Source organism: Pimephales promelas, chromosome 12 (assembly GCF_988280905.1).
Source record: "Pimephales promelas chromosome 12, fPimPro1.hap1.1, whole genome shotgun sequence".
Classification (NCBI taxonomy): domain Eukaryota; kingdom Metazoa; phylum Chordata; class Actinopteri; order Cypriniformes; family Leuciscidae; genus Pimephales; species Pimephales promelas.
Window position 1 is genome coordinate 26512559 of NC_142780.1, and position 25142 is coordinate 26537700.

Consider the following 25142-nt stretch of genomic DNA (forward strand, 5'->3'; position numbering starts at 1 on the left):
GCCATTTTTTAATAGACCATAACTCCCAGCAAGATGACTACAAGGCAGCTGTTCTCGTTGTAAGACTAAATTTCATTATGGAGAGCATTGCGATGGATACATAAAACTCATATGTCTCTGTCTGGCACTGCTGAAGGCCCACAGTATTTGTATGTGTGAGCGTAAACATGGACGCATACATCCGTGAACATGTTTCTCATTATTCCATGCGAATGTCTCGCTACTGTCGGTCTGGAGCTGTACGCGTGGCATTATTACAATTCCACACTTGAATTCACGTGCGCCCACGTTTGAGGCGCTTCAGCCTGAGCAGATCACTTTAGACAGCTCCCGCTGGAGGATTCCCAGAAGTCATTTGTAGTGGCAGTCAGGAGCGTTTGAGTGAGGTTCCACTGAGAGTCCTGCTGTTCGGCTCCAGCGCAAACAGTGCTCGGATTCTGGAGGGAGCACTGACAGTGAAGCTAGACTTTACAGACTAGCTTAAAGCTATGGTCAACAAAAGTTTCTGCAGTTTTTTTGTTTCTCAACTTTTTTTTTTTTGTAATTGGCATGCACAACTTAGCAGAAATCGCAGCTGGTTTCCACATAATAGAAATAACTTTGCTATACATCACCTACCCCTTGCACGTTTGATTAACTAATTTGATTGTTTGTATTATCTAAAGCGTTTATCACCCGCTGATCACTAACCCCACCCCTTATATCTGGATCCAACTCCGCCCCCTGGATCTCGTGTACTGCAATGAGGTGCTTCTGGAAATTGAATAATTAAAAAAAAAAATAATCGGCCGATATATCGGAATATCGGACTTTAAAACCAAAAAAAAAATATTTGTATCGGTATCGGCCTTCAAAATCCTCTAATGTGTACTTATATTTACGAGTCATTAAATCATGTTTAATTTGGACTTCTCTGTGCATGCTCTTTGAGGTGGACCCCATATACCTCCATTATATGACTGACAGACAAGAACGGTTTGACCTCAAAATATCAAAATTGAAAATATTGTGGAAACAAAGACACCTACATCTTGGATGCCCTTGAGGTAAGCTAAAACATATCAAACATTAATTTCAAAGTGAACTATCCCTTTAAATATAATATAAAGAAGTGATTCATTTATTAATCGTAATAAATTATTGGAATTTTAATCAATTTTAATTCTACTTCCTCAAATCTAAATGAAATCTCAATTCAATTCTGAATGCTCTTAGCTTGATAACATATTTTTTAGATAAATTCAACAGGTTTTCCCAAAAAAATTGCACAGAAAAACAAATAAATAGCTAAATAAAAATTCAGTTGATCAATTATTCTCAAACTCAACCAGTTGCCATTGAGATCCACCGCAAAAACAAAAATCAAACGAATCTTAAGACACCTTTTGGTGACACATTCACATTAAAAGGAGTTTTATGTATCAGCACAAACACGAGACCTCAACCTAAAAAAAACACTGTTTTGCCAAATCTAACCACTCAATAGAAATTCACCACGTTATCTTGACATTAAAGCCAGTGTTTGTCATATTTGTGGAAAACAGACAAAATATTCACTTTAAAGTCTTCCTTGTGCTTCATATTTTATATTTAACTTTGAGCTTTATTGTAAGCATTCCTATTCCCAATTTTTCAGAGAGCTCCATCTCTCGCTCTCTCTCTCTCTCTCTCTCTTCATGCTCAGCAGTGTTATCGCTCCTCTCTGCTCTTTTGTCTTGGAACTCAGCATCTTCCTCACTGTTCATCATCCTCTGTTCTTCCTTGGTGTCGTATCTACAGACTTCCTCTAATCCCCCCTTCTCACTCTTTCACTCTCGCCAACCCTGTTACACTTCTTATCTCGTTTACTCTTTTTCTTTTGGACCACTCACTCCCGTTGGTTCTCTCTCTCTCTAATCCTCATTTATGTTCTCTCTCTGTGTTCGGTTAATTGCAGTCGCTTGTGCTCCTGCTTCTGCTCATTTGACACCAGCATGTCTTTGTAGTCAGCCAACATTTTCTCTCACTCAGAACCTCAATTCTCCCAAAAAACAAGTCCTGGATTGATAGAAGGTGGAGGAGAGAAAGCCAATTACTCCAGCAGCAGGAGCATCTCTGCTTAGCCATTACACAATGTTAGATACCCTGCTCATTTCTCATGTCATTGCTAGCAATGTAAGCTAGTATGGTTAGGTGCCATGTAAGACCAGTGTAACCTGACAATGGTCACTACCGTTCAAAAGTTTGCAGTCAATAATTGATTGATTTATTTAAAAAATATTAAAATATTAAAAATATTATAGAATATTTCTATTTTGGAAGGATGCAATTAAAGGGATAGTTCCTCTAAAAATTTAAATTCTGCCATCATCTACCTGCCCATGTTGTTCCAAACTCAATGGCTGCCATCAACTGTCTTGGTTACCAACATTCTTCAAAATATCTTCTTTTTAGTTCAACAGAAGAGTTCATTTTTACAGAATTTTCATTTTTTATTTTCAACTATTCCTTTAAATTGATTGAAAGTTGATTAGTTGATTTGATCAAATAAATGCAGACTTGGTGTGACTTATAAAACTCACAAAAGACTTCTGTCAAAAAAATTAATAAATCCAAAAAAAATGTCAACTTTTGAATTAGTGTACCTGAATTGAACATTTTTCACACAAACTAGCTAAAAAAATAATCTTGTACGTTTTTTTCTTTTTTTTTTTCTTAGTTTAACAGTTCTGGGGGCTCATGAAATATAAGTTAATTAATTCATTATATGAAAATAAAACTTTAATATATTTTGAAGAGATTTTTTTTAACTGTCCGTACAATGTTGTTTTGGACCCCACTGACATCATAGACTGTAAAAAAGGACGACGCCCCTTCACTCTTTTCCATCGGAGAGAACTGAAGCCACCAATGTCCCGAGATATGGCGCTGAAATCTTGGGACTTGAGTCTGCGCACTTGCGTTTTCGGGACCAGACATGCGCAGTCGTGAGCAGGAAGTAAACCCGTGAAATCAAGTCCCCGCCCTCATTCTCGCTGATTCAATCGCAAGCACATGCCCCGCACTTTTCTTATGTGGCCTCTGTCTGCTCCGTTCATAAATACAACTACTAACCACATAGTCAACATTATGAAAAAAGTCTGTTGGTGCTTCAGTGACTACTTCGCACAGAGAACCTGTCAATCACAGCTGTCAATCATGATTTTTATAGCATCAAATAACTAACTAAAAACAAACTTATTTTAAAAACAAACTCTTGAAATTACATCAATGTGATAGAAACTATCTTTGGATAAAGGATATGTGAAGTGAAATTTAATTGTTTAGTTGGTCTCACGTCCCGTTGAATAACATGGGAAGGCGGGGTTTATGACCTATACTAGGACCGGCCACTGGGGGGGCGATTGAGACGATTTGGCTTCACTTTTGAGGGCTTGTGCGGCACGCTTGGTATGGATAAAAACAGTTCTTTAAAATATCCTCTTTTGTTATCCGCAAAAGAAAGGTATACAGTTTTGAAACGACATTAGTTTATTACATTAGTTAATAACTTTCATTTTTGGGTGACATCACTGATAGTGCAAAAAGTAGACCATTTTTAATGATAATAAACTGTAGGCTATCAGTATTTAACTGTAATTCAGACCAGATGAGATTTGTAAGCAAAGAGTTTTCAAAACTTCCACAGGCTGTTTTTCTGAAGTGGAGTGTTTTTGTGCTCTCAGCTTGTTGCTGCTGCCAGTTAGCAGAAATTGAGGCTAACTGGAGGTCAACTGTGTTTGAGGAACAAATGAACTCATGGAAGAGAGTTCCCAGCTGGAGGACTACATTACAACCCATTCTAAATTCACTTTCTAATCTACTCTCTCCGCATCACCTTTTCCCTTTTAGCATCCCGCCAGATACCAGAGGGGGGAAATGTGTTTGCCTCTGAGTTTAATTTTACAGAAATTAAATTTTTTCCTCCCTTAAAGTGATATTTCACCCAAAAATTCTTGTTTACTCACCCTCATCTCAATCAAAACCAGTATAATTTCCTGTCTTCTGTGAAATATGAAAGAAAATTAGAGCCCGACGATAAAGGATTTTGAAGGCCGATACCGATAAATCCGATATATCGGCCGATATTTTTTTTTAAATTAAATATTGTTGGATTTCACACACGTGTAAAAGAAAAGCTAACTTTTCTGCACAAGATACGTTTGATACTTTTTCTCTATGTCTAAATGTTCACTCCTCGCAAGTATAACTTACATTTTACAATGCAGAGACTGTAACTAGAGATATGCTAGTTATAAATACAGTAATCATTACTTTATTTAGGCAGAAAAAGTTCATTGTGGTTTCCAAGCTCATTAATGTTAACGTTAGCGGTCTTCCACTGATGATATTGGCGTTAGCTAGTCTATGATGAGCCATAATTTAACAATAGATAACATCATACTGCAAGTTGTAAAACATACATTTTCAATTTAACAGGCCAAGGAGAGATGATTGAAGCGTGTTTCGTCCGTTTTTATTTTATGTTTTAAATATTCATTTATCGGCCATTTTAACTGCCGATACCGATATTATGGAAAATGCCTAATATCGGCCGATAATATCGGCCAGCCGATATATCGGTCTGGCTCTAAAGAAAATACAAAAAAAAGTCTCAGTTTGAAAGTTTTTTGGACACCATTGGCTTTTATTGTATGGTCAAAAACAGTTATTTAACTTAAATATATGAATTGATTTCCTTTTGTATCATCAACAGAGTACAAGGTGCATGTTAGAATATTTCATTGGTTGTTAGTGATAAGGCTTCAGATGTTTGTTTGTTAGTTCTGTGGGAAACCTGAACCAATGACTTGCAAACTGTGCCTAATTATCTCTGATTTGAGTAAGTACTGTAATTGTCATAATTTGACCATTTCTGTAATTTTTTTTTTATCTAAATAAGTAGCAAACCCCTTTTTGTTTTGACCTCTTCACTACACCTGTAGAGTGAGTATTTACTGGCAGTCGCATAAATAAAAGGAAAAACTCCAGGTGGCTACAAGGACACAACTCACTCAAGAGAAATCTGGGTGAACAAGGCCAAGTAATTAAGGTTACGCGAAAACATGTACAAGCATGAAGAGGACTGCTTATATAAGCAAGGTGGACCTTGTTAAATCTACCCAGGTGTAGGTGTGCCAAAAGAGTCTCACTTCATAGCATAATATATTACTTATTGAGTATAATTCAAATAGCTATCCGTCTCCGGAGAGACTTTCTGCTAGCATCAGGCCCACCACATTCATTATCATATCAGTTAAAGTGATTATATGCAAATGGCTCCGCCCAGCAGCCGCGTCTAGATATCAATTACAATGACAGCCAGTCTCGCGCGATGTGTGTTATTATGGTAATTCTTCCCAAAATAGATTGCACCTGAGAACAGAGCAAAGGAATAAGGGCAAAAGAGAGCACGCCAAGCAATAAAAGACAGATTCTTCTTGTACACAAGACCTTCATTCTCAGAGAAAAGCTCAAGTATGAGCTAACCAACATTTCCAACTCCGAAGACTTCTCATCTCAAACAAATTCTCATGAGACGGAAATAACCAAACAACCATCAGCTGAGTTATTCCATCTTGTTGTTGTTTTCCCTGCTGGAAAATCCAGTCTAAGATGGAACTGCATTTTGGAAGATGACAACTGGTTTCTATATAGTCTACACTGATCATTATCTAGTCTAAACTGGTCATTAGATAGTTTATACCAGCTTAAACTGTCTAAACTGGTTATAGGATAGTCTAAGATGATAATTAGCCATTAGCTAGTCTATTCTAGTCATTGGGTTGTTTAGGATGGCCACTGGTTAGTCTAAGATGATCATTCTTGTTTATGAAATATTTTCATTGGCTAGTCTAAGATGGTCGTTAGCTTGTCAAAAATGATCATTAGCTAGTCTAAGATTGTCATTAGATAACAAAATCGTCACTGGTATGTCCACTAACTAGTCTAAGATGGTCAAACTAGTACAAATTGTTTATTGGTTTCTACAAGGTGCTCACTAACTAGTCTGACTGTCTGGCCATAAGCTAATACAAAATGGCCGTTAGTTGGTCACTACTACAGCTAGTCTCAGATGATCATAGCAGATGACCATTAGCTAGTCAAAGTTGGTCAACCATTATTTTGGCTGAAGCTGGTCATTAATTGGTGCAAGTTAGCAGACAATCTTGGTTTAGCAACAAACCAGCTTAAGGTGGTCAAGCTAGTTTCTGAAACATGGTTGCTGGTCAACTAGCTTATAAACAGCTAAAACAGCTTTCACTTACAGTAACATTCATTTTCTAGCTTAGATATATAAAAAAACAAAACAAAATATAAACAAAAATTACCTTTAATAAGAACTAATTATGTCCAGACGCTTACAATTACCACAGTGAGAATAAAGCGGATCCATGGATTTTACTTTCTAATATTTCTATGGTGGAACAATCTGTCATGCTGATGAGATACTAAATGTCAGATGTGTGTGTGCACAGGCCCATAGACTGAGATAAATGGCAATGTGTTCACACACTTTATGTGCTGCCTTAAAGCCTAATGCTGTGGCCAGTGAGCCAGGACACTGAATTACTGATGGGCTTTGACTCTATTAGGCAGCATCTACACAACGCTCAACCACGAATGGTTCCAGAGCCCCCCAAGGCGCTCTCCTCAACCCTTGATTAAAAAACAACCTCGGAGCAGTAAAACACCATTTCCACAGCCGAATAAAACCCAAGTCAGCAGATCTCATAATATATGCCCAACTCAACACCTGCAGCATTCATTTAATCACTCTAAAAGTCTAAATCCAAATAAATAATCTACAACTGTGGCTAGGTCAGGATATATAATCAAGTCAAGACCAGCTTTAGTCTAGCAGACGTTTCCTATAAAGTAAAAAAAAAAACATGACAATGAATAAGATAATCAGTTTAAACACTGAACTTTTTACATTACGTTCACGCTGCGTGTCGTTTTACAGGCTAATTCGTGTCACGCTGCTAGACAGAGTTTAAATTAGCCCGGAAAGACGTGGGCAGTCATTTATGTGACTAGCTTTTCACAGCGCTAGTCTAATGTCACATCGAAAATGGCTTTAAGTGCAGCTCTGAATTCTCCTGAAAGATAACATGTCGGTGACATGGAAAGAGAGAGCAGGCGAAGGGTAAAAAGAGAGCAAACAAGCACGATCAGGGGGTTGTCCCAGAGCTCCATGCTGCTTAGCATAACAGCTAAGCAAGCATGACAACATAAACACAACCAGCAGTTTTGCCTGCGGGTTAAGCTCCGCACTGGAGCAGAACCCTTAGACACATTATGCCGCTACTCCATCCTTCTTTTCTACATCCTCCATCTTAACGTCGCAGTCCTTGGAAGACACTATTTGTTCATAGAGCCATCAAAAGATAAGCTGCTCGCAAGCAGCTATTACTTGACATGGTCAAGGTGACCAGCACCAGGGGCTATTTGAAGGTTACGGTCATAACTTCACTCTCAATTATACAGTTAAACAGACCTCTTTACTCTGAAAGGTCTTGCCTGCTAGCCGCAAAACAACATTAATTACAGGGAGGCTGTCGCTAGAAGGGAGCTAATAACATTAGCATAGTACATGCTCAGCTATGCCATCGCCTAGCTTAATGTCAAGTCCCTGTGGGTGTTTTCTGCTGTAACTTCAAACGAAGAAAATTGTGTCCCACCTAAAGACTCGGTTCAGGTTCCAAAATGGCAGCCTGGTGCATTAGATTAGGACAAATTTCAGAGATGCTTAATTTCATGATAAATATGTGATTAATTGCACAAAATGGCTTTAATATGAATCTATTGAAAGCCCTGATATATATATATATATAAATGCATACACATACATACCACACACACACACATACAGTACACATAGATAGTAACTACAATGTGTAATCAGCACAATATAAAATAAAGTGTTATGTGCCCTGTTTAAAGATAAAAAGTGACCATATTTGATTCATGAACAATGTGTGCCCTCATTAAACTAAACACCGTTAAACATCATTAACCATGTTTATTCACAAAACACCAGCTCTGAATTCATATTTCAGCATGTCAAGCAGATATCAGCTTGCTAGATTATTATTATTTTTTATAGTCTTCTAATTAGACAAATTAGAGATAATTTGCTATATTGTGATTATCTAAATTACATTTTAATGGTTGGTTGAGGAGGAAAAGGACGTCGGACTAAAAGCTTGTCAATATTGTGTTTTCAAACGTTCCACATTTTTTTTTACTGAAAAGGGGCGTGGCCATTATAATTGACAGCTGGTTCAACAAATTGAAGCATGTCATAATTGAATGCATATGGGGGAAAACAACACTTTTGTTGGATGAAACAATTATAGCTCATATATAGCTCAGTTTTTCATATATACACTACCAAAAGATAGGGGTCTGTAAGATTTTTGTTTTTGAAAGAAATGCTCACAGAGGATGCATTTATGTGATCAAATATACAGTAAAGACAGTAGGAGTAATATTGTGATTTTTTGTAATAATTTAAACAATTTTTGAAACAATTGGAAATCACTCCAATATGCTAATTTGCATAGAAACATTCCTTATTATTATCAATGTTGATAACAGTAGTGCTGCTTAATATTTTGGTTGAAACCGTGATCATTTTTTCCATGTTTCTTTAAAGTTCAGAACAGCATTTATTTAACATTACAGATGATTTCTGTCACTTTTGATCAATTTAATGCATCCTTGCTGAATAAAAAAAGTATTTATTTCTTTAAAAAATAAAAATCTTACTGGGCCCAAACTTGTGAAGGGTAATTTAATGTAATGTATAATGTAGTTTCAGAAATGTATTTTTATGTAAAGTGGTTCATATTTGCTGGTCTGTGAAAATACATCCTGCGCCTGTAAACGGATCCACACAGCTCAGCTATTTCTATGATAACTGATCCATGTTGTGTGGTTTTGTCTCACATTTGGAGTAAATCTTGTTTACAAGAACACGTGAGACACAAAAGTATCATAGTGGAAATGTTGCTGGTACTTTTCATTTACACAAGTCTGACTATCAACAATTTTGGGAACCAAACAATAGATGTCTCTAAAGAATATGAAATATGGAAATTTGATGTGGGCTGCAGCGTTCTTATCATCCAACACAAAAACCACTATGACGACAACACGAATCAACCATTTATTTAAGAACAGAGCTGCATTTAACACGACAAAGACCTTAAAGAGGCAACAAATGCAACAACCATCAATAACACAGTAAACAGCAGTAACTTGCAAAAAGTATTAATGAATGCATGATGGGAGTTGTAGTTCTGTTTTAAGCACTGCATACATAACTATAATCCAGTAAGGGAAATGTACAACTTAAATGTAAAGTTACATATATTAAAAATTGTGAATTTAAAAATTGTGAAAGATAATTGTGCAGCTATACAGTTTAAAATAAGCATATATTGCCTCATAAACCCTGATAAATTTGGTACTTTTTGACAATGCGTGCCTCTTTATAAACTCCCATAAAAATATAAAAACCTGAATCTGCAACATAAAGCTAACAACTGTTAAAGGGATGGATCTAAAATGCAAACATTTAATTTTACCCTTTAAATTTCTTCCTCATTTGAAGTAAGTTCCCCAAAAAAATACCATCTTAACAGAAACAGTTGTGAAAAACCTATTATTTTATCCCCTTGTTAAATGAACCATCTTGCTATTTATTTATTGCGTGTGACAGTAACTATGAACTCTTGTGAATGAGTGGTCTGAGCCTGGCTTTGTGGTTTATGCTATCTGCCTCCTAATACAACTGGATTTAAGTCTGCCCTGTTAGATTTACACAGCAATTCATTTCCCCATTTCACCCTCCATCTCAGTGGTGCCCATTTACCACATATAATTTTTATTCCGTTCCACCAAATCTCTCACAGGACAAGTCTGATGGATTTAGAATGCACCCTTTGATCAAATCAAACATATACATAATTTATACTCCCAACCATGAGGTAAATCAACAGCTCGGCAATAATAATCATCAAAATTCACATCCTTTGCATACAGCATCCATTTCATAATTAAGTTTTTAAGTTAAACATGTCTTAGATTTTTTTGTTTTGGCCAGATTTGAAAACAGAAACGCATGTATCCTTTCTGGAAAAACAATCCCAGATAATCCATAAAAATATATCAAAAAGATTAACTGATATTTTATACGGTATTGAAAAATGTTCAGCCAAACGTCAGCTAGTATTCCAATGAAATTCTATTCAATCAGCCTTCAGCCGTAGCACATCTATTTTACTACCATACTCATCAAGCTTTGATCTCATGCACACTTTGATGATGGAATTTCAATCATATGGATGGTGAGCTTTTTGTTTGGGACCTTTGTCAAGAGCCGATTCCATTACGAGGTGCTAAACGCAAAAGTTGAAACTCTGGGCTGAGATGGTTAAAAAGACACCTCTCTGATCAGATGAAAGCTCAAAGAGAAGCGGAGGATCATTGTATTAATCTAAGAGTTTCTGAAAAATTGAACAAGAGAGGCATGATTAATCAATTCTTTGAGTGCTACGGGTGAGTCTTATTTCAGATGAGATGGTACCTATATATATTTATATATATATATATATATGTGTGTGTGTGTGTGTGTGTATACACACACACACACTGGCAGAGCTGACGATTACTTTCGTGAAGCATTCTTTTTTCACCAAAACTACAGTGTTGCGGCCTTTTACTCAATGCCTGTATTTTCTATTGCATTGTTTTCATATGATTCAAAATATTAAAATCACACATTTAAATAACTGCAAAAAATGTTTTATTAATTGGCATGGGGGAATATATATGGTCTGCAAGACTTTCTTTGTAAGAAATGAATACTATTATTTACCGTAAAGATGTTACAAAATTTCAAATAAATCTTGTTCTTTTAAACTTTCTATACATTAAATATAAATGTTTTTAACATTGATATAATTTTCTTTAAGTTTCTTGAGCGCCAGATTTCTGAAGGATCATGTGACATTGAAGACTGGCATAATGGCTGCTGAAAAATGAGCTTAGTCAAAGGAATAAATTACATTTTAAAATATATTAAAATAGAAAACATATATTTTAAATTGTAAAAATATTTTACAATATTACTGTTTTAACTGCGATTTTAATCAAATACTGTACATGCAGCCTTGTTGATTTTTTAAGCAATTTTTGTACTTTTTTTTTATTAAGAAATGTATGTTTAAACATTAAAAAACAAGCAATGTGCTTCAAATGAATATGAACATGCAGAATAAAATGCTTCACCAAAAAAAAAAAAAAAAACCTGGGGCAGGTCACATAAAATGCACTAGTCTTAAAAGTTAGTCATCTAATAGAGTTTTTTAAGATTGGTCTTAAGTGAGTTACATTAGATTGGTCTAATTTAATTCTGAAGAGTAAATAGTCAGACTAGTAACTTGGCGGCAATGTTTATGCAACATGGCCCCTGGTCCTAAACAAGTCCAAACGTAAATATACAGACTAATTCAAAATAATTGCAGTGCACTACAAACTCCATTCCATCCTGTCTCGTGTGTCGAGAGGCCGTTTTGAGAGTCCCAGAGCAAGAGTCAGTGATTGAGAGACGGAGGATGGAGGCAGGCAGCTCTGGGCTTCAGGAAACTTTATTAGATCATTGAGGGAAGCCAGCCAGGTCTGATAATAACCCTACAATTCCACCAGATGTGCCTCCCCACCAACTTCCTCTGTCAGGGGCCCCTGTGGTCTCTCATATCAGTGATGAATAAGGCCTGGGCATCAGAGTGTGGATAATGTGCAGATGGGACACGAGCCTGCTGTTTGAGAAAGGTGAAGGGCGGCTGGTAATAAAGACCTACAGGTCTCTGATCAGCACCGTGTGCCTCGGTGCCTCTCTGACTAAGGACGGATGTAATAAGATACAACATGCCCAGAGAATTGCCTGGCTTTAACGCTAATATCTGTGGGAACCTCCTTTCGGTGAGGAGATTATTGCAGATCTCTGCTGGACCCAGAGGCCTAGCTTAAGGAGAGAAATGACCAATTAGGTTATCTCAAGTGCTGCAGGTTTCTCTGCCTCCCACGTTGACCGAGAGGTCTTCCGTCACTAACCGATCCACTGGACTCAAGCGTGTAGGACGCATGTCTTACCTCAGACTGCAGCGTGACTGACTTCCAACCAATGATCAGATAAGAAATAATCTCTCTGCAAATGAATGTTAACCGATTGACCTCAAGAGTAGGTGCCTCTAATCTGCTTGCCCTATCTAAAATGAATACTCACCAAACAGAGCTGTATGGTTGAGCTGTAAGTCAAACTGTAAGATTGATAGTCTAAACCCAAATTCAAATCAAAGACATACTGATACAGTCTGAAAGATGTCAAACTTTTCCAAAAGTGGAAAATATACCATTATAGGGTACAGTATGTTTTTTTTTTAATTCTTTTTCAGAACTACATATGAAAACATTTACATATATGGATTGACAGGCTCTTTATCTAAAGCAACATGTGAAATATGAGGAACAAAACCACAATTTCTCAGTTTTGTGAGAGATTTGAGGTAGGGCTGAACGATTTTGGAAAATAATCTAATTGCGATTTTTTTAACCAATATTGCGATTGCGATTTAATATGCGATTTAAAAAAAAAAGTTATTTACCTTCTGTATTAGTCGACAAAGACAAGCAATAAATCATTGTACAGTAGGGATGGGAATCTTTAGATAGCTCATGATCCGATCTACTTTTTTTCTTATTAATTAATCTTAATAACTCTTAAAATATGTATTTAATTACATGTGTAAACACATACTTTAAAAAATAAATATAAAAAACTTTAATTAAACCAATTACATGTTAAGAATTTTAAATAGGCTATATAAAATAATATAGCTTCAAAATATAAAAGCTAGTAAATAAAGAGAAACAAAAAAAAACAAAAAACATTACAAGCAATAAACAAAGAGTGGTCTCAGTATTTAAAAGTAGGCTGTCTGAATGTTTTTCATTCAAGAGCTGGAGTGACTTCCCCTCAGTTTAGATACGATAAGCTGCATTCACACGAATGCACATATCTCTTTTGAAATAGTAAATGTGGTTTGTCCTGTTGGTTTAAGACATAACTGACCGTGTTTACATCAATTTTTCGCGTCATAAAAGCATTTTGACATGCAAGTACATTTACCAATGAGTCGCTCACGAGCGCTCTTCACAAAGCACGCGTTAGTATTTTAAAATTAAAAAGCAGCCTTCTCGGTGATTTTCATGGTTTTAATATATAAGCCAACTGCATTCCAAAATACATAAATAATGCCTCTGTGAAGCATTTGTAAAGAAAATACCCGCGGGAGAGAACGCGCACTGCAAGTGTAACGTTATAACATCAAGCAAAGCGGCAAAACCTGTCAATGAAGCCCGCGAATGTCCTTGTAATTTGGTTCAATCCCGAACTTTATGAAATAACGTTACTATGTTTTGGAAGGTTCGAGCGGTGTGTCGTGTGTGTGAGTGAGGAAGAGAGAGAGCGAGAGAGAGCGAGAAAATAGAAGCAAGCAGATTCAGAACACGGTTCGTTTCTAAAGCACGCGCAGCGTCATCACGCATCTCTGTTTAAAAACTAAGCTCATACTCGATTCTGAAATTCTCTGAATCGAGCCAGGATTGTTGAGGAGAGGAGAGAATAAATAACACAATAAACTGTACTTTTCTGGACGCCAGACCGCGTAGCGTGGCAAGTTGATGCTTTATCTTGCAGACTGCTTTTCTCTCGCGTGTCACGTGACCAGTGTAATCGCAGCTCTTGCGATTACAAAATCGCGTTTCATCATATCGCGATTTTATCGCAAATGCAATTAATCGTTCAGCCCTAATTTGAGGACCGCACGATTCTAGAAGGGGATAAATACATACATTTTTTTTGTTTGTTTTTTTGTTTTTTGGGAATAAAAATTGCAATTGATATTTAAAATGTGATTTTTAAAAAAAATGTGATTATCAATGACCATGAAAAAATATATAAATATTATTTTTTACTTTTTTAATTTAATTAGTCATTTCAAATATTACTAAATAATAAATATTAAATATATTTAAATAAGTTTACAGCAGTATTTCTTCATGTTTTATTTTGGTGGAAAAACCAGCTGGTTATATTTACTTATTTTATTTTATTTATTTAAATTGCATCCTTTGCTTTTTGATAATTGCACTAAGCAATATCCTGATTTTGGTTTTATTTAGACCGTGATTTAAATCGTTCAGCCTTAGGTGTGAGTAACACAATGACCTGGCCTTTAACAGGTCACAATCCGAAATGGTTCATCACAATTTTGGCCTGTTGTCGTAGTCAGACAGAGAAAAAAAAAAATATATATATATATATATATAAAAAAAAAAAAAATTATATACACACATGTGAAAATGTCATTGAGTTCCCTGTAGGTATCCAAAGCCCCTTCTCGCCCCTCATAAAGCTCTTCCTCAGACAGAAAATCTGAATATGTCTCCTGACACAGAGATACGGGTTATCACTGCAAAACTCTGCCGTTTTATCCACACAAAGAGACCAGAGTTACACCCCATCCTCTTGTAATCTTCTAAGCAAAAGTTAGCTCAGCGTCGTGCTCTGAATTAAGATGGGTGATTGTGACAGAATCGCTGAAACACTAAGAACTGAGAACGACAACGGGCCTTATGCATGAGAGCACAACGTTTGCATATTGACACAGAAAACAACATGAAAGGATCTGTTTTGCCACTCAGTACCATGACAGTTTCTGACCTAGTTTCCCAAAGCCAATCTGCCCCATGTTATGAAGATCAGAAATCTGTCAGTTAAATGCCTCATTGCCCATTACAGATGCCAGTGTGGGGTTCTCCACGAGTAGTATATATGATAAACTCCTACCTCAGGGTGAACGTGCGATGTCACTGTCTGTTTACATTCACACAGTCAAACACTTCCTGCTGTGTTTTCAAGGTGTGACATCATTCTCACCTACTTAAACTTTGCATGCCTAGACTCATCTGTTGCCCTCGGAGCAGAGTGAATGTCACACGACAGACAGTCGGCTTTAATTAAACCCAGAGGGAAATGTATTAATTACTGCACAGCGCCTGTGACTGCGGGTGAAGTGTCTTGGGTCTGCATATGATTAGAATACTGATTATGATGTACTGTGGAGGATTCCATCATCCTCAACTCTCTCCTAATGACTCATTCATATATTTAAAACCAGTTATAGTTTTGTTTTAGTGGCTTTGGTACTATTCATCATTGCGTGGAACATTCTCTTAGACTTAACTTCAAACTTAACACACTTGTAGCACTGCCAGTCATTTATTCCAACAAAATGAAAGAAAAAAAAACCTGCTGCAGTGCTTTCATTAGCATAAATTTTTCCTTTCACACAACAATTACTTCAAATCACTAGATTAGTGTAACAGATAATGAGAAAATTTGCTTTAATCACAGAAAAACGGTGATCTTTTAATTTAGTCATTTTCACAATCATTTACTTCAACAGAAGATGATACAAGATCCAGGCTTTAAAACATCCTTAGAAATGCTGAATGGTAAAACTGGTAAAACACAGCTGTCATAACAGGGCAGGAAAACCAAACCAATTACAGTTTGTAATTTAAAAAAAAAAATGTGATAAATATAAAAACATGATATATAAAACCAAATAAATAATACTTAATATTATTTTCTTGACAAAATCTCAATACTGTTTATATGTGTGTGTGTGTGTGTGTGTGTGTGTGTGTGTGTGTGTGTGTGTGTGTGTGTGTGTGTGCGTGTGTGTGTGTGTGTGTGTGTGTGTGTGTGTGTGTGTGTGTAGCGAATGTGTAGCGAAAATGTACTTTTTGTGTGACAATAAAAGCATTAAAACTGCGTTTTTGTTTATTTTTTATGAGATTTGTAAAAGTTTTGTAAGTGTACCACTTTGTTGGGAACAGCACCAAAGCACTGTACAATAAGGTCCCATTAGATAACAGTTAATGCATTAACATTAACTTACAATACCATTTCATTTGTTACAGTATTTCTTAACCTTAGTTAATGTTAGTTCAAGTCCATTAAACAGATACAACTTTTGATTTTAATAATATATTTGGGTTGCTCTTTATTTTAAGGTGTCATTATTACACTTACGGCCGTCAAACGATTAATCGAGATTAAACGTTTGACACACATGCTTGTATATATTTACAAAATATTTTCATATATACTTTATATAGATTTATATATAATTTATATTATATATAAATATAAATATTTTATATATAAATATTTTTTTTTCTTAAATACACATGCATGTGTGTGTATTTAAATATAGACCATTTCACAAGATGTAAACAACACTGGTCCAGAAGCACTTCCTGTTTCAGTTTGTAAGTGTTTTCTTTATTTCACATGTAAAGAAAAAATCTTAAAGATGTTTGTTTAACTTTTTGATTCAGTTTTAAATGTTCTGTTGGTTGTATTTTATCCCAGCTTGTATGTAGTGTTAAAAAACTGAAACAGGAAGTGCTTCTGGACCAGTGTTGTTTACATCTTGTGAAATGGTCTATATACAAAATAATTATACACAGTGCACCCACATATATTATATAAACACAAACTTTTATTTTGGATGTGATTAATCGCGATTAATCGTTTGACAGCCCTAATTATAGTACATTACTTATAAAAGTATAGTACATTACTTTTACATATACACTATACATTTAAGTACTAAGTAATGTACTATAAGGTTATGATTAGGGATTGGCTTGGGTTTACAGTTAGCTGCATGTAATTTTGCATAATTTATAGTTATTACTACAGTAACTACATGTAACAATGACAGTTTAAAATAAAATGTTAGCTGTATTTGTAAATGTTGCAATTAACAGAAACTAAGAGAAGTATTTTTCATTGTTAGTTCATGTTTCCTTTAATTACGCAGCACTTATATTATTATATACAGTAATATACACTAAAAAAAAAAATGTACACTACAAATGTAGTGCTATTTGTGATTAAAGACAGCCGACCGAGTCTGTAAATTCCTATTCCTCTGGTAGTCTTTGACCTTCCATTCAAACTTGTGTAGATTATGGCTTGGCTCACATTCCCCCTGAGATATGCTTTTCACAAGCCTCTCCATCCAGGTCCCCAGTGTTTTACTTCATCGTTGAAAACCGTACCAAGGTTTTATGTTCCATTGTGTCATCGGCATCCTATCTCTCCTCGCATCGAAGTCCCAGAGATCCATCTGTCTCTTTCACTGTCTTACCTCCGGTGGCCGCCTAATCCAATTACTAGTTCTGCACTTTCTTGCCTCCCTCTGCTTGTTTTGATCTAGTTTCAACAATGTCTCTCAATAAAAGCCCCTTCCCAGCAGGCCGCGCGCATCTCTCTGACACTTCCCGTTTCGGGATGGGCTACATTTCAAAGAACTCATTGATTGTCGGGATCGATTCGTTTCAGGTAGGGCCAAGTTCCTAATCACTTCTCTTCGCCGGTTGACATGGACAGAATAAGACATCGAGTGACGAACCCGATGATGTGCATTTATAGATCCGACTCTTTACCTTTCTCATTTTGCCCGCTTGTTCTGACTGGTCAAAGTTGATTTGCATGAGTCTGAGAGAGTTCTCGCAATTTCCTGCAGCAGCCAATCGACAAAACTGGAATATCGGATACATGTTCTCAGCAGTTCCAGATTTAACACAGAAAACTTTTTCTACATTTTTACAAAACCACAAATAAAACGAGAAACAAAATAAAAGGGCATGCTGTTAAGGCCGGCCATCGTTCCAGCTGTCACTCTGATGAGGCCGGTAGGAGGGCATCTGAGACGGACGGGACCACGGACGTGAAACGGTTTGCGCCACAGTGTGAAATAAACTGGTTGAATAAGAATGCACAATGCTGGGCAGACTTACCGCGCAGGAGATCCGAGGTGGAGTGTGGCGAGGCGTGAGCGCGGAACAGCTGCCAATCAAAGTCATCCTCCTCCCCTTGGCTGAACTCACACAGACTGGGGTCGGAGTCTTCATCAAACGTGCAGCCCGCTGCCGAGGGAAGCAAAACACATGTTATCGGTCTTGGTTCAAGTCCATGACTTCCCCTCATTAAAAACCTTAAAAGGCTAGGAATACGTGCTTCCTGCTTAACCTGACAAGTCTCTGTACATGAATTATTTAAAGCGTCTGGCCGTATATTTACAAGCCTCCGGGGCAATAACATTTCATTTGGACAGCATTTGATCCACAATTTGTTGACACTGAAATGTGAATTACAATACGACTCCCTCAGTTAATGTGGCTGCAGGCAGGCATGCTAGGACCCCCTGGCCCGACAGCCTAATTAAGCAGCTGTGTGTTATTTGGGGCTGTGTTTCATCATGCAAGCCCCTGTGATCTCATTTCTGGTTTTGCCGAGTGAGAGGTTTAGTCAGCCATTCGCCAAAGTAATCAATCCCGATCTCACACACAACATCTACAAGGGCACGTCTACCCGTCGCCTCTGCCAATCAATCATCAATAGTGATTGAAGATTTACAACACAAACACAAGTCCTGTGACAACAACATATCAGCGAGGACCAATTAAACGGACAAAGATAACTCGCTTAATTGTTGCAAAAATACTGCCAGCCTGGTCACTATTATTTATCTATTATTAAAAATTATCTCAATAGATGCATTTCAATAAAGTTTTTTTTATGTTTTATTATTAATACGCTGATTTCACGCAGCCGTCATTTTGAAATGGCTTCGGTGGGAAGAAAACCGGTGTCGCCTTTAATCACAGGAGAGTCGCGAATGCGAAGGCGTATGTGTTTAATATAGAAATTCGTTATTCTGAAAATGTACATACATTTATTTCATAGTTTAGACTATATACAGTGAAATTTATACATTTATAAACACATTTTTTATATATATACACTGAACATAAAAAAAGAAACAGGAACGAACTATATACATATCCTCTTTGGAAATTAACATCTAATAGTTTAAATGGCGGCAGCAGCATTAGGTTGGTAGTCCAAGACATTGTTGTCTATCTGTACTCCCGGGATTCTTCCCATCGGAGCCTCGCTTTCGATTTCAAAATGGCAGCTGCGTGAAATCAGCGTATAGATGTATTATATACAATTGTATTGATAACAATGTTCACAAACTTCCTGCTAGTTAAATATGGGGTCAACAAAGACCCAGTCCCAAATAGCACCCAAAGCATTGGGGTTTTCCTACGGTTTCGCATTTACGCAATTAACGTTGCTTTGATTGATGGAAGAAGTCCGCTGCGGTTGTCACTTCAGTGCAATCAAGGGGGCATATCTCACGAGAACCCTCCTGAAACCCAAAATGGCAAATGAGACTCTGTTTGGTCTTGTGGCCTTCATAAATCACGGGGCAGCCATTGTAAGTCCACAAAACCGAAAGTGCACCATTTGGGACAGGGCCTAATACTTTAAGCTTTCTATAACTATTTCAAACTGTTATTCTAATCCATCAGAGACTTCTTGAACTCAGCCTGCAACTAATTTCGGGCTCCACGTTAGGTTTAATACGCAGCACATTTGCGACCCAAGGGCAGCGGCTTAATGTGCCACAGTCTGAGCTCCTCGCCACATCTGCTGTGGTCCCTCACATTAGCCTTGTAGTGTGAGAAAGAGCAGGCAGCGGTGGGCAGTCTACAAATCCCAGTCATGTGCTGCAGACTTGAGCCAACTCAAAACAGGCGGGGCAGAAGGGAAAGAAACCACGCTGGCGATGGCTTTGACAATAACTATGACATCAAGGTGACCCTTAAAGCTGACTGCCTCGTTACTGCCACCTCTGGGCCTGTCCCCTCAACAGCCAACTGGGAAGGGGTTTTAAATATGGCTAGTACAACAATTGGATTTTTTTCATTTCAACAGGATAATAGAATTTTTTCATTGTGGCTGATATCTGAGACTTATTATTGTGCATACTATGCAACGCAACAACATTTTTAAGGAAATTAAAGTATTTTAATTCAGCAAGGATGCATTAAATTGATCAAAAGTCTAAATATATATATATATATATATATATATATATTATTTTATTTTTTTACTTTACATCAGGAAAGACATCAATGTTCCAGAGATTTCAATTTTTTAAAAAAAATATACTGACAAAATTGTATTGTGGTTTCCACAAATTATATTAAGCAGTGAAACTGTTTTTTGTTTTTTTTTAACATTGATAATAAGAAGAAATGTTTCCTGAGAACCAATTCAGCATATTAGAGTTATTACTGAAGGATGTGACACTGAAAACTGGGAGTATTGATGCTTAAAATTCTGTTTTTTTCATCACAGGCATAAGTTACTTTTTTAAAATATACATTGAATCAGAAAACAGTAATATTTAGAAATATTATTACAACTTAACTGTGAGCATTACTGTGTACAAAATGCAAATCTGGCATTAAGAAATAGCTAAATGGTAATAAATTCTTAATATTATAAAATAGCCAAACTATGTTCAAAGCTGGACACCCGTCACAAAACTGTAGATGAGTTGAATTCTATATTAATGCACAAATTTGTGACATCACTTAACAATTGCACACCAAACATTACTGTTTTATTCAAAGAACAACTTACAAGTTCCCTAAATAGTCTGATTAAGTGAAACGACTCGAACCACAAGTACCAAAAGGATTGTTTTTGTGCAGTATGTTGTTTAGCACAAAGGTCCAGTTATTTGGCTGCAAAGGCATGTCAAGAATAATTACCATAATATTTAAAGAATCAGATTTGCAGAATCTTTAAGTGGAATCAGAATAAGAACCCTTAAACTGTGATTCTGATCCGTATTACTCATGTGAGCCAGGATCTGAAATAAAAAAAAGGAGAGAAACTTCCCAGAGCTTCTGTCCTAGTAAGTTTCATTTACAATAATCGCTAACAGTTCAGTACAGGGATCCATTTCTGTGGGAGTGGGAAAAGATACCAAAGCTGACAAACTGACACCTTATTTTGGCAATTACTCCTCTCCTACCAAAGCCAAAGACATTTGAGACACTCTCAGAAGATTCTGAGAGCGACGTGGAACGCCCAGCTTTTCTTTCCATCAATGCACATTTTCTTGAAGTCAAGCACAAACGATTTATCATCATGACTGAACAGCAACAATCAGGTCCTCCTCTCTGCTCCTCCCGCAGCCCTTCGACCCAGCCTTGTCATGACTGCCTCCAATAAGTAATTACAATATAATTTGGCACAGCAACAACACAGAAAACATCAAGCTTGAGCCACTGCCAGGGTTGAAAGCCCCTTGGCTAGAGAGCATGGAGACTTTTGTGTGTGCAGGCTCATTCGCTTGTTTTGTTTATTAACGTGAACAAGTTCCCTTTGGAGAGTTAGGCTGTTATTAGCCTTCATTAAAACTTTGAAGAATTGGCTTGTCTGAACCCTCTAAGGACATACTGTACCAACAAATCCTGCTGCAGTCAGACTATCAATAGCTTCAAAACTGTGGATGAAGATGAAGATTTATTTCAGATTAAGAACATCTGTGATTGGTGGCTGGGTCGTTCCAGTGATTCTTTGTGTGGATTACATCGATTCACAAAATGGATTTGTTCAAAATTACCGACTCATACATTAAACGACATTCCAGAAATTGCATACTTTCTAAATAGGTACAGTATGTTGAATAAATAATTACTTTGTGACCATTACAAAAGTATGTTCTATGTGTAGTATATAATCTGGATATTCTCTACATTCATCATGTTGTCACTGTCATGATCTACCAACGTCAGTTGTGTCGCTTCACTGCCATTCATACAAAGTGTGGAACAAAGTGTGGAGTATGGATACCTCTCCCATGGCTTCATGGGATAGTAAAATGTCCATTGGATGCATACTTGACTTGACAATATCACCAGAAGTGGTAGGTCATCTGGAAACTTTGCGCCAACTGTCTTATGAACACCATGGCTGAATCTGAAAACTTAGGCAGCTGATTTGTTGCCTCGCTGCCTTGGGCAATGACTCTGACTCTGCAAGCAATGTTTGCTCACATTGCTTCGGACAGACTTCAGTGTGGCAGCGTGACAGTTTAATGATTACAGCAAAATAGAGCAAGCTTTGGTGAGAACTAAACAACAATGTACATACTGCAGTAGAAATTTCGCTCGAAATTACACACGAAGTGGAAAATGTTGGTCAAAACCGTTGCATTTACACAAACGGACCAGCAAACGCAACTTTCAGACACCATCATTCTTCTATCACCAAATGGAAAGCACAGGATTCGGGTGTTGGGAAGTTTTTGGATGCTGCCTACGACTTCTTACTACTTTCACATAGTGTTTTTCGCCTATATAGTAGGGATTAGGGAAGTATGCAATTTCAGATATAGCCTAGGTGTGAGCCACTGGAAAATTCACTTAAATTATTCATTCAAAAAACAAAAACAAAAAACAAAAACAAAAAACAAACCAGGCCTTCATGAGTGAGTCACTGAATCCATTAGTCTGATTCATTTACTTTGCACTGGTTTCACTAAAACTATTTTGTTGGGAACTCAAAAATTCACATTAGCTAGTAATTATGCGCCTAAAATGTAATTAATAAAAATTATTGAACTATTGTATAAAAGCAAGACCGAATCAGAGTGCTCATCTTATTGCAAAATGAATCAAAAATAGGGATCTGCATTTTGTGGAAGCTACAGAAAATTGTGAATTTTAGCATGAAACACAAAGTGTTATGTTTTGGGAGCTCAAAAAACTTTTCCATTAAAGATGTAAACCACAACTGAAATCCAGAAGTGATGATGCAGATCAAATAACGAAATCTGACGCAGTGAATCTGTCGAGAACCGTACAGATTTAATCTGTACCACAACATTTTGTATCTTCAGAAGTTTTATGGATCTGCTAGCTAGCCAAGCTTCTACTACAGAGAAAAGTGCAGGGACAAGACAAATAGGATGCTGTCAGAGGATCAGGGGAATGTCTCAGATTTATCTAGAGCAGTACTGTTGGAGAGAGGCAATTTGTTTAACAATGCTTCCAGGTTAGCACTACCTTGCCATGGGATATTTAAAGTGCGTCCCACTTTGAAATGTGCAACCTCAACTTGCTTTTTTTTTTTTTCATAAATTAGATTCTCCTCCCCAGACATGTTCTCATGAGGTTTGTGGCATCCCTCACCACCGCATCTTTAAAATGAGTTCTTGTGCCATACTTTGAGACCAAGCTTTAGCCTTGGCAGTAAATTCCTGAAATGTAAAATAAATGAAAGATCAAAATGGTAAACAAAATCTCAAAGGATGGATTTATTCACCTTTTAAATAAATAAATAAAAAGCACCTTGAGTTGTGTGACAGCAGCAAAACAATAATTTTATCTATTCAATATTTTTCCTGATTTAAAAGGATTTATATGCAGTAATTATATTTACATATTTATTTTAGACTATTGGGAAAATTAAGATAGATAATCTAACCTGCTTTCAGAGAACATATGCAGAATTTTGTTGGTTTACTTTTCATGCCATTGGCAAATAGTTTTTATTATTAGCATAACATTTATTGAGGTTTACACCTAAAACAAGAAAAATAAATAAAATTCACCATATATTCTCTGGGGGGGGGGGGGGGGGGGAGTCAAGTACAATTTTGTCTCATTTCTGAAATAACTCCTTTTTAGCCAAGTTAAAAGTAATGCTTGAAAATTGAATGAAATTTTCTTCTCTCCCCAAAGAGCACCAGCCCTTTGATTTACATCTCGTGAGAACTGAGAGACGACACCACCCTATATGAACTAGCTTTTAGCTTCCCAGGTCTTTCTCCAGCTGTTTAGATCCACTCCTGTGCTAAGCAGACATTCCCTCACTGCTTAGGCACGTGGCTGGAATGTGCAGTGGCTGTCTGGGCCTCAGCCTAGCTTCTCTGCTAGCCTCATTAGCATCCTGGCACACAGACCCAGCCAAGAATCAAGACAAAGACAAACACTGTTTGTGTTGAACCGGGAAGTCTCTCGCCACTCTACTGCAAGGCCATTCATCCTTTTTTAGCGCTCACAATGAATGCATTTAATTTCCTAGCTCTGGTTTTAATGAGGGAGCCCTAACTCGCACACAGTGGCTGCTATACCGAACGAAAGCAGTATCACAGATTCTTTCCATAATGCATGTAACAACAGGCCAAAGATGGATGTGCTATTGTAGACTAGCGCTGAAAAATACAATGATCTTTTTGGGTCTTATTATCATAGTGCTACCGAATGGCTGTTTCACTGAATCCTGGACATACCTCACCGCTAGCCGCATCAACTATGGAGGATTTCAAACTTGAGACCAGCAAAAAAAATCAAAAACCTTACCCTAAGTACATATTTGAAATACAAATTGAGCCAAAAATGAAATGAATTCAATCATTAATGTCTTGGTTTGTTATTGTTATATTTTTACATTTTCAGAAATTGAAATAGAACTGAAAACCAAACAGTTGATGTACACCATTGACATCAATAGTATGAAAAAGTCAATGGGGTCCCCATCAACTATTTGGCTACCGACATTCTTCGAAATATCTTCTTTTGTGTTCAGCAGATTTGGAAAACTTGGGTGAGAGTAAACGATAAATACTCGATTGGAAGATGTGCATTAAAACTGTTTTCAAATAATCATATAAAGCGAGTCTCTTCAGAAAATTTGGACTAACCCACTCAATTCATATGGATTAGTTTTACGATCTCTTTATGATCTTTTTGAATCATCAAAGTTGTAGTTGTGTAGCTGTCAGAAAGAGCTCAGATTTCATAAAAAAAAAATCTTTATTTGTTCCGAAGATGACCAAAAGTCTTGCGGAATTCCACACTTAAAAGGAAAGTTCACTTTGAAAGTAATTTTTGATATGTTTTAGCTTACCCCAAGGGCATCCAAGATGTAGGTGTCTTTGCTTCCACAGTATTTTCACTTTTGATATTTTTAGGTCAAACTGTTCTTGTCTGTCAGTCATATAATGGAGGTATATGGGGTCCTCCTCAAAGAGCATGCACAGAGAAGTCCAAATTCGTAGAAGTCCGTAAATGTGAGGACACATTGATGGCCTAAGACA

General features: G+C 36.8%; 1 protein-coding gene across 10 annotated transcripts in view; it reads right to left on the reverse strand.

Annotated features, from left to right (window-relative positions):
- ptprub (protein tyrosine phosphatase receptor type Ub) overlaps nt 1-25142 on the reverse strand; it is a 223210-nt gene that overhangs the window by 139925 nt on the left and 58143 nt on the right. For all 10 annotated transcript variants that reach the window (XM_039679819.2, XM_039679822.2, XM_039679818.2 and 7 more), the window contains exon 2: nt 17971-18099. In XM_039679819.2, coding sequence (XP_039535753.2) covers nt 17971-18099 — 129 coding nt within the window. The remainder of the gene's footprint in view (nt 1-17970; nt 18100-25142) is intronic.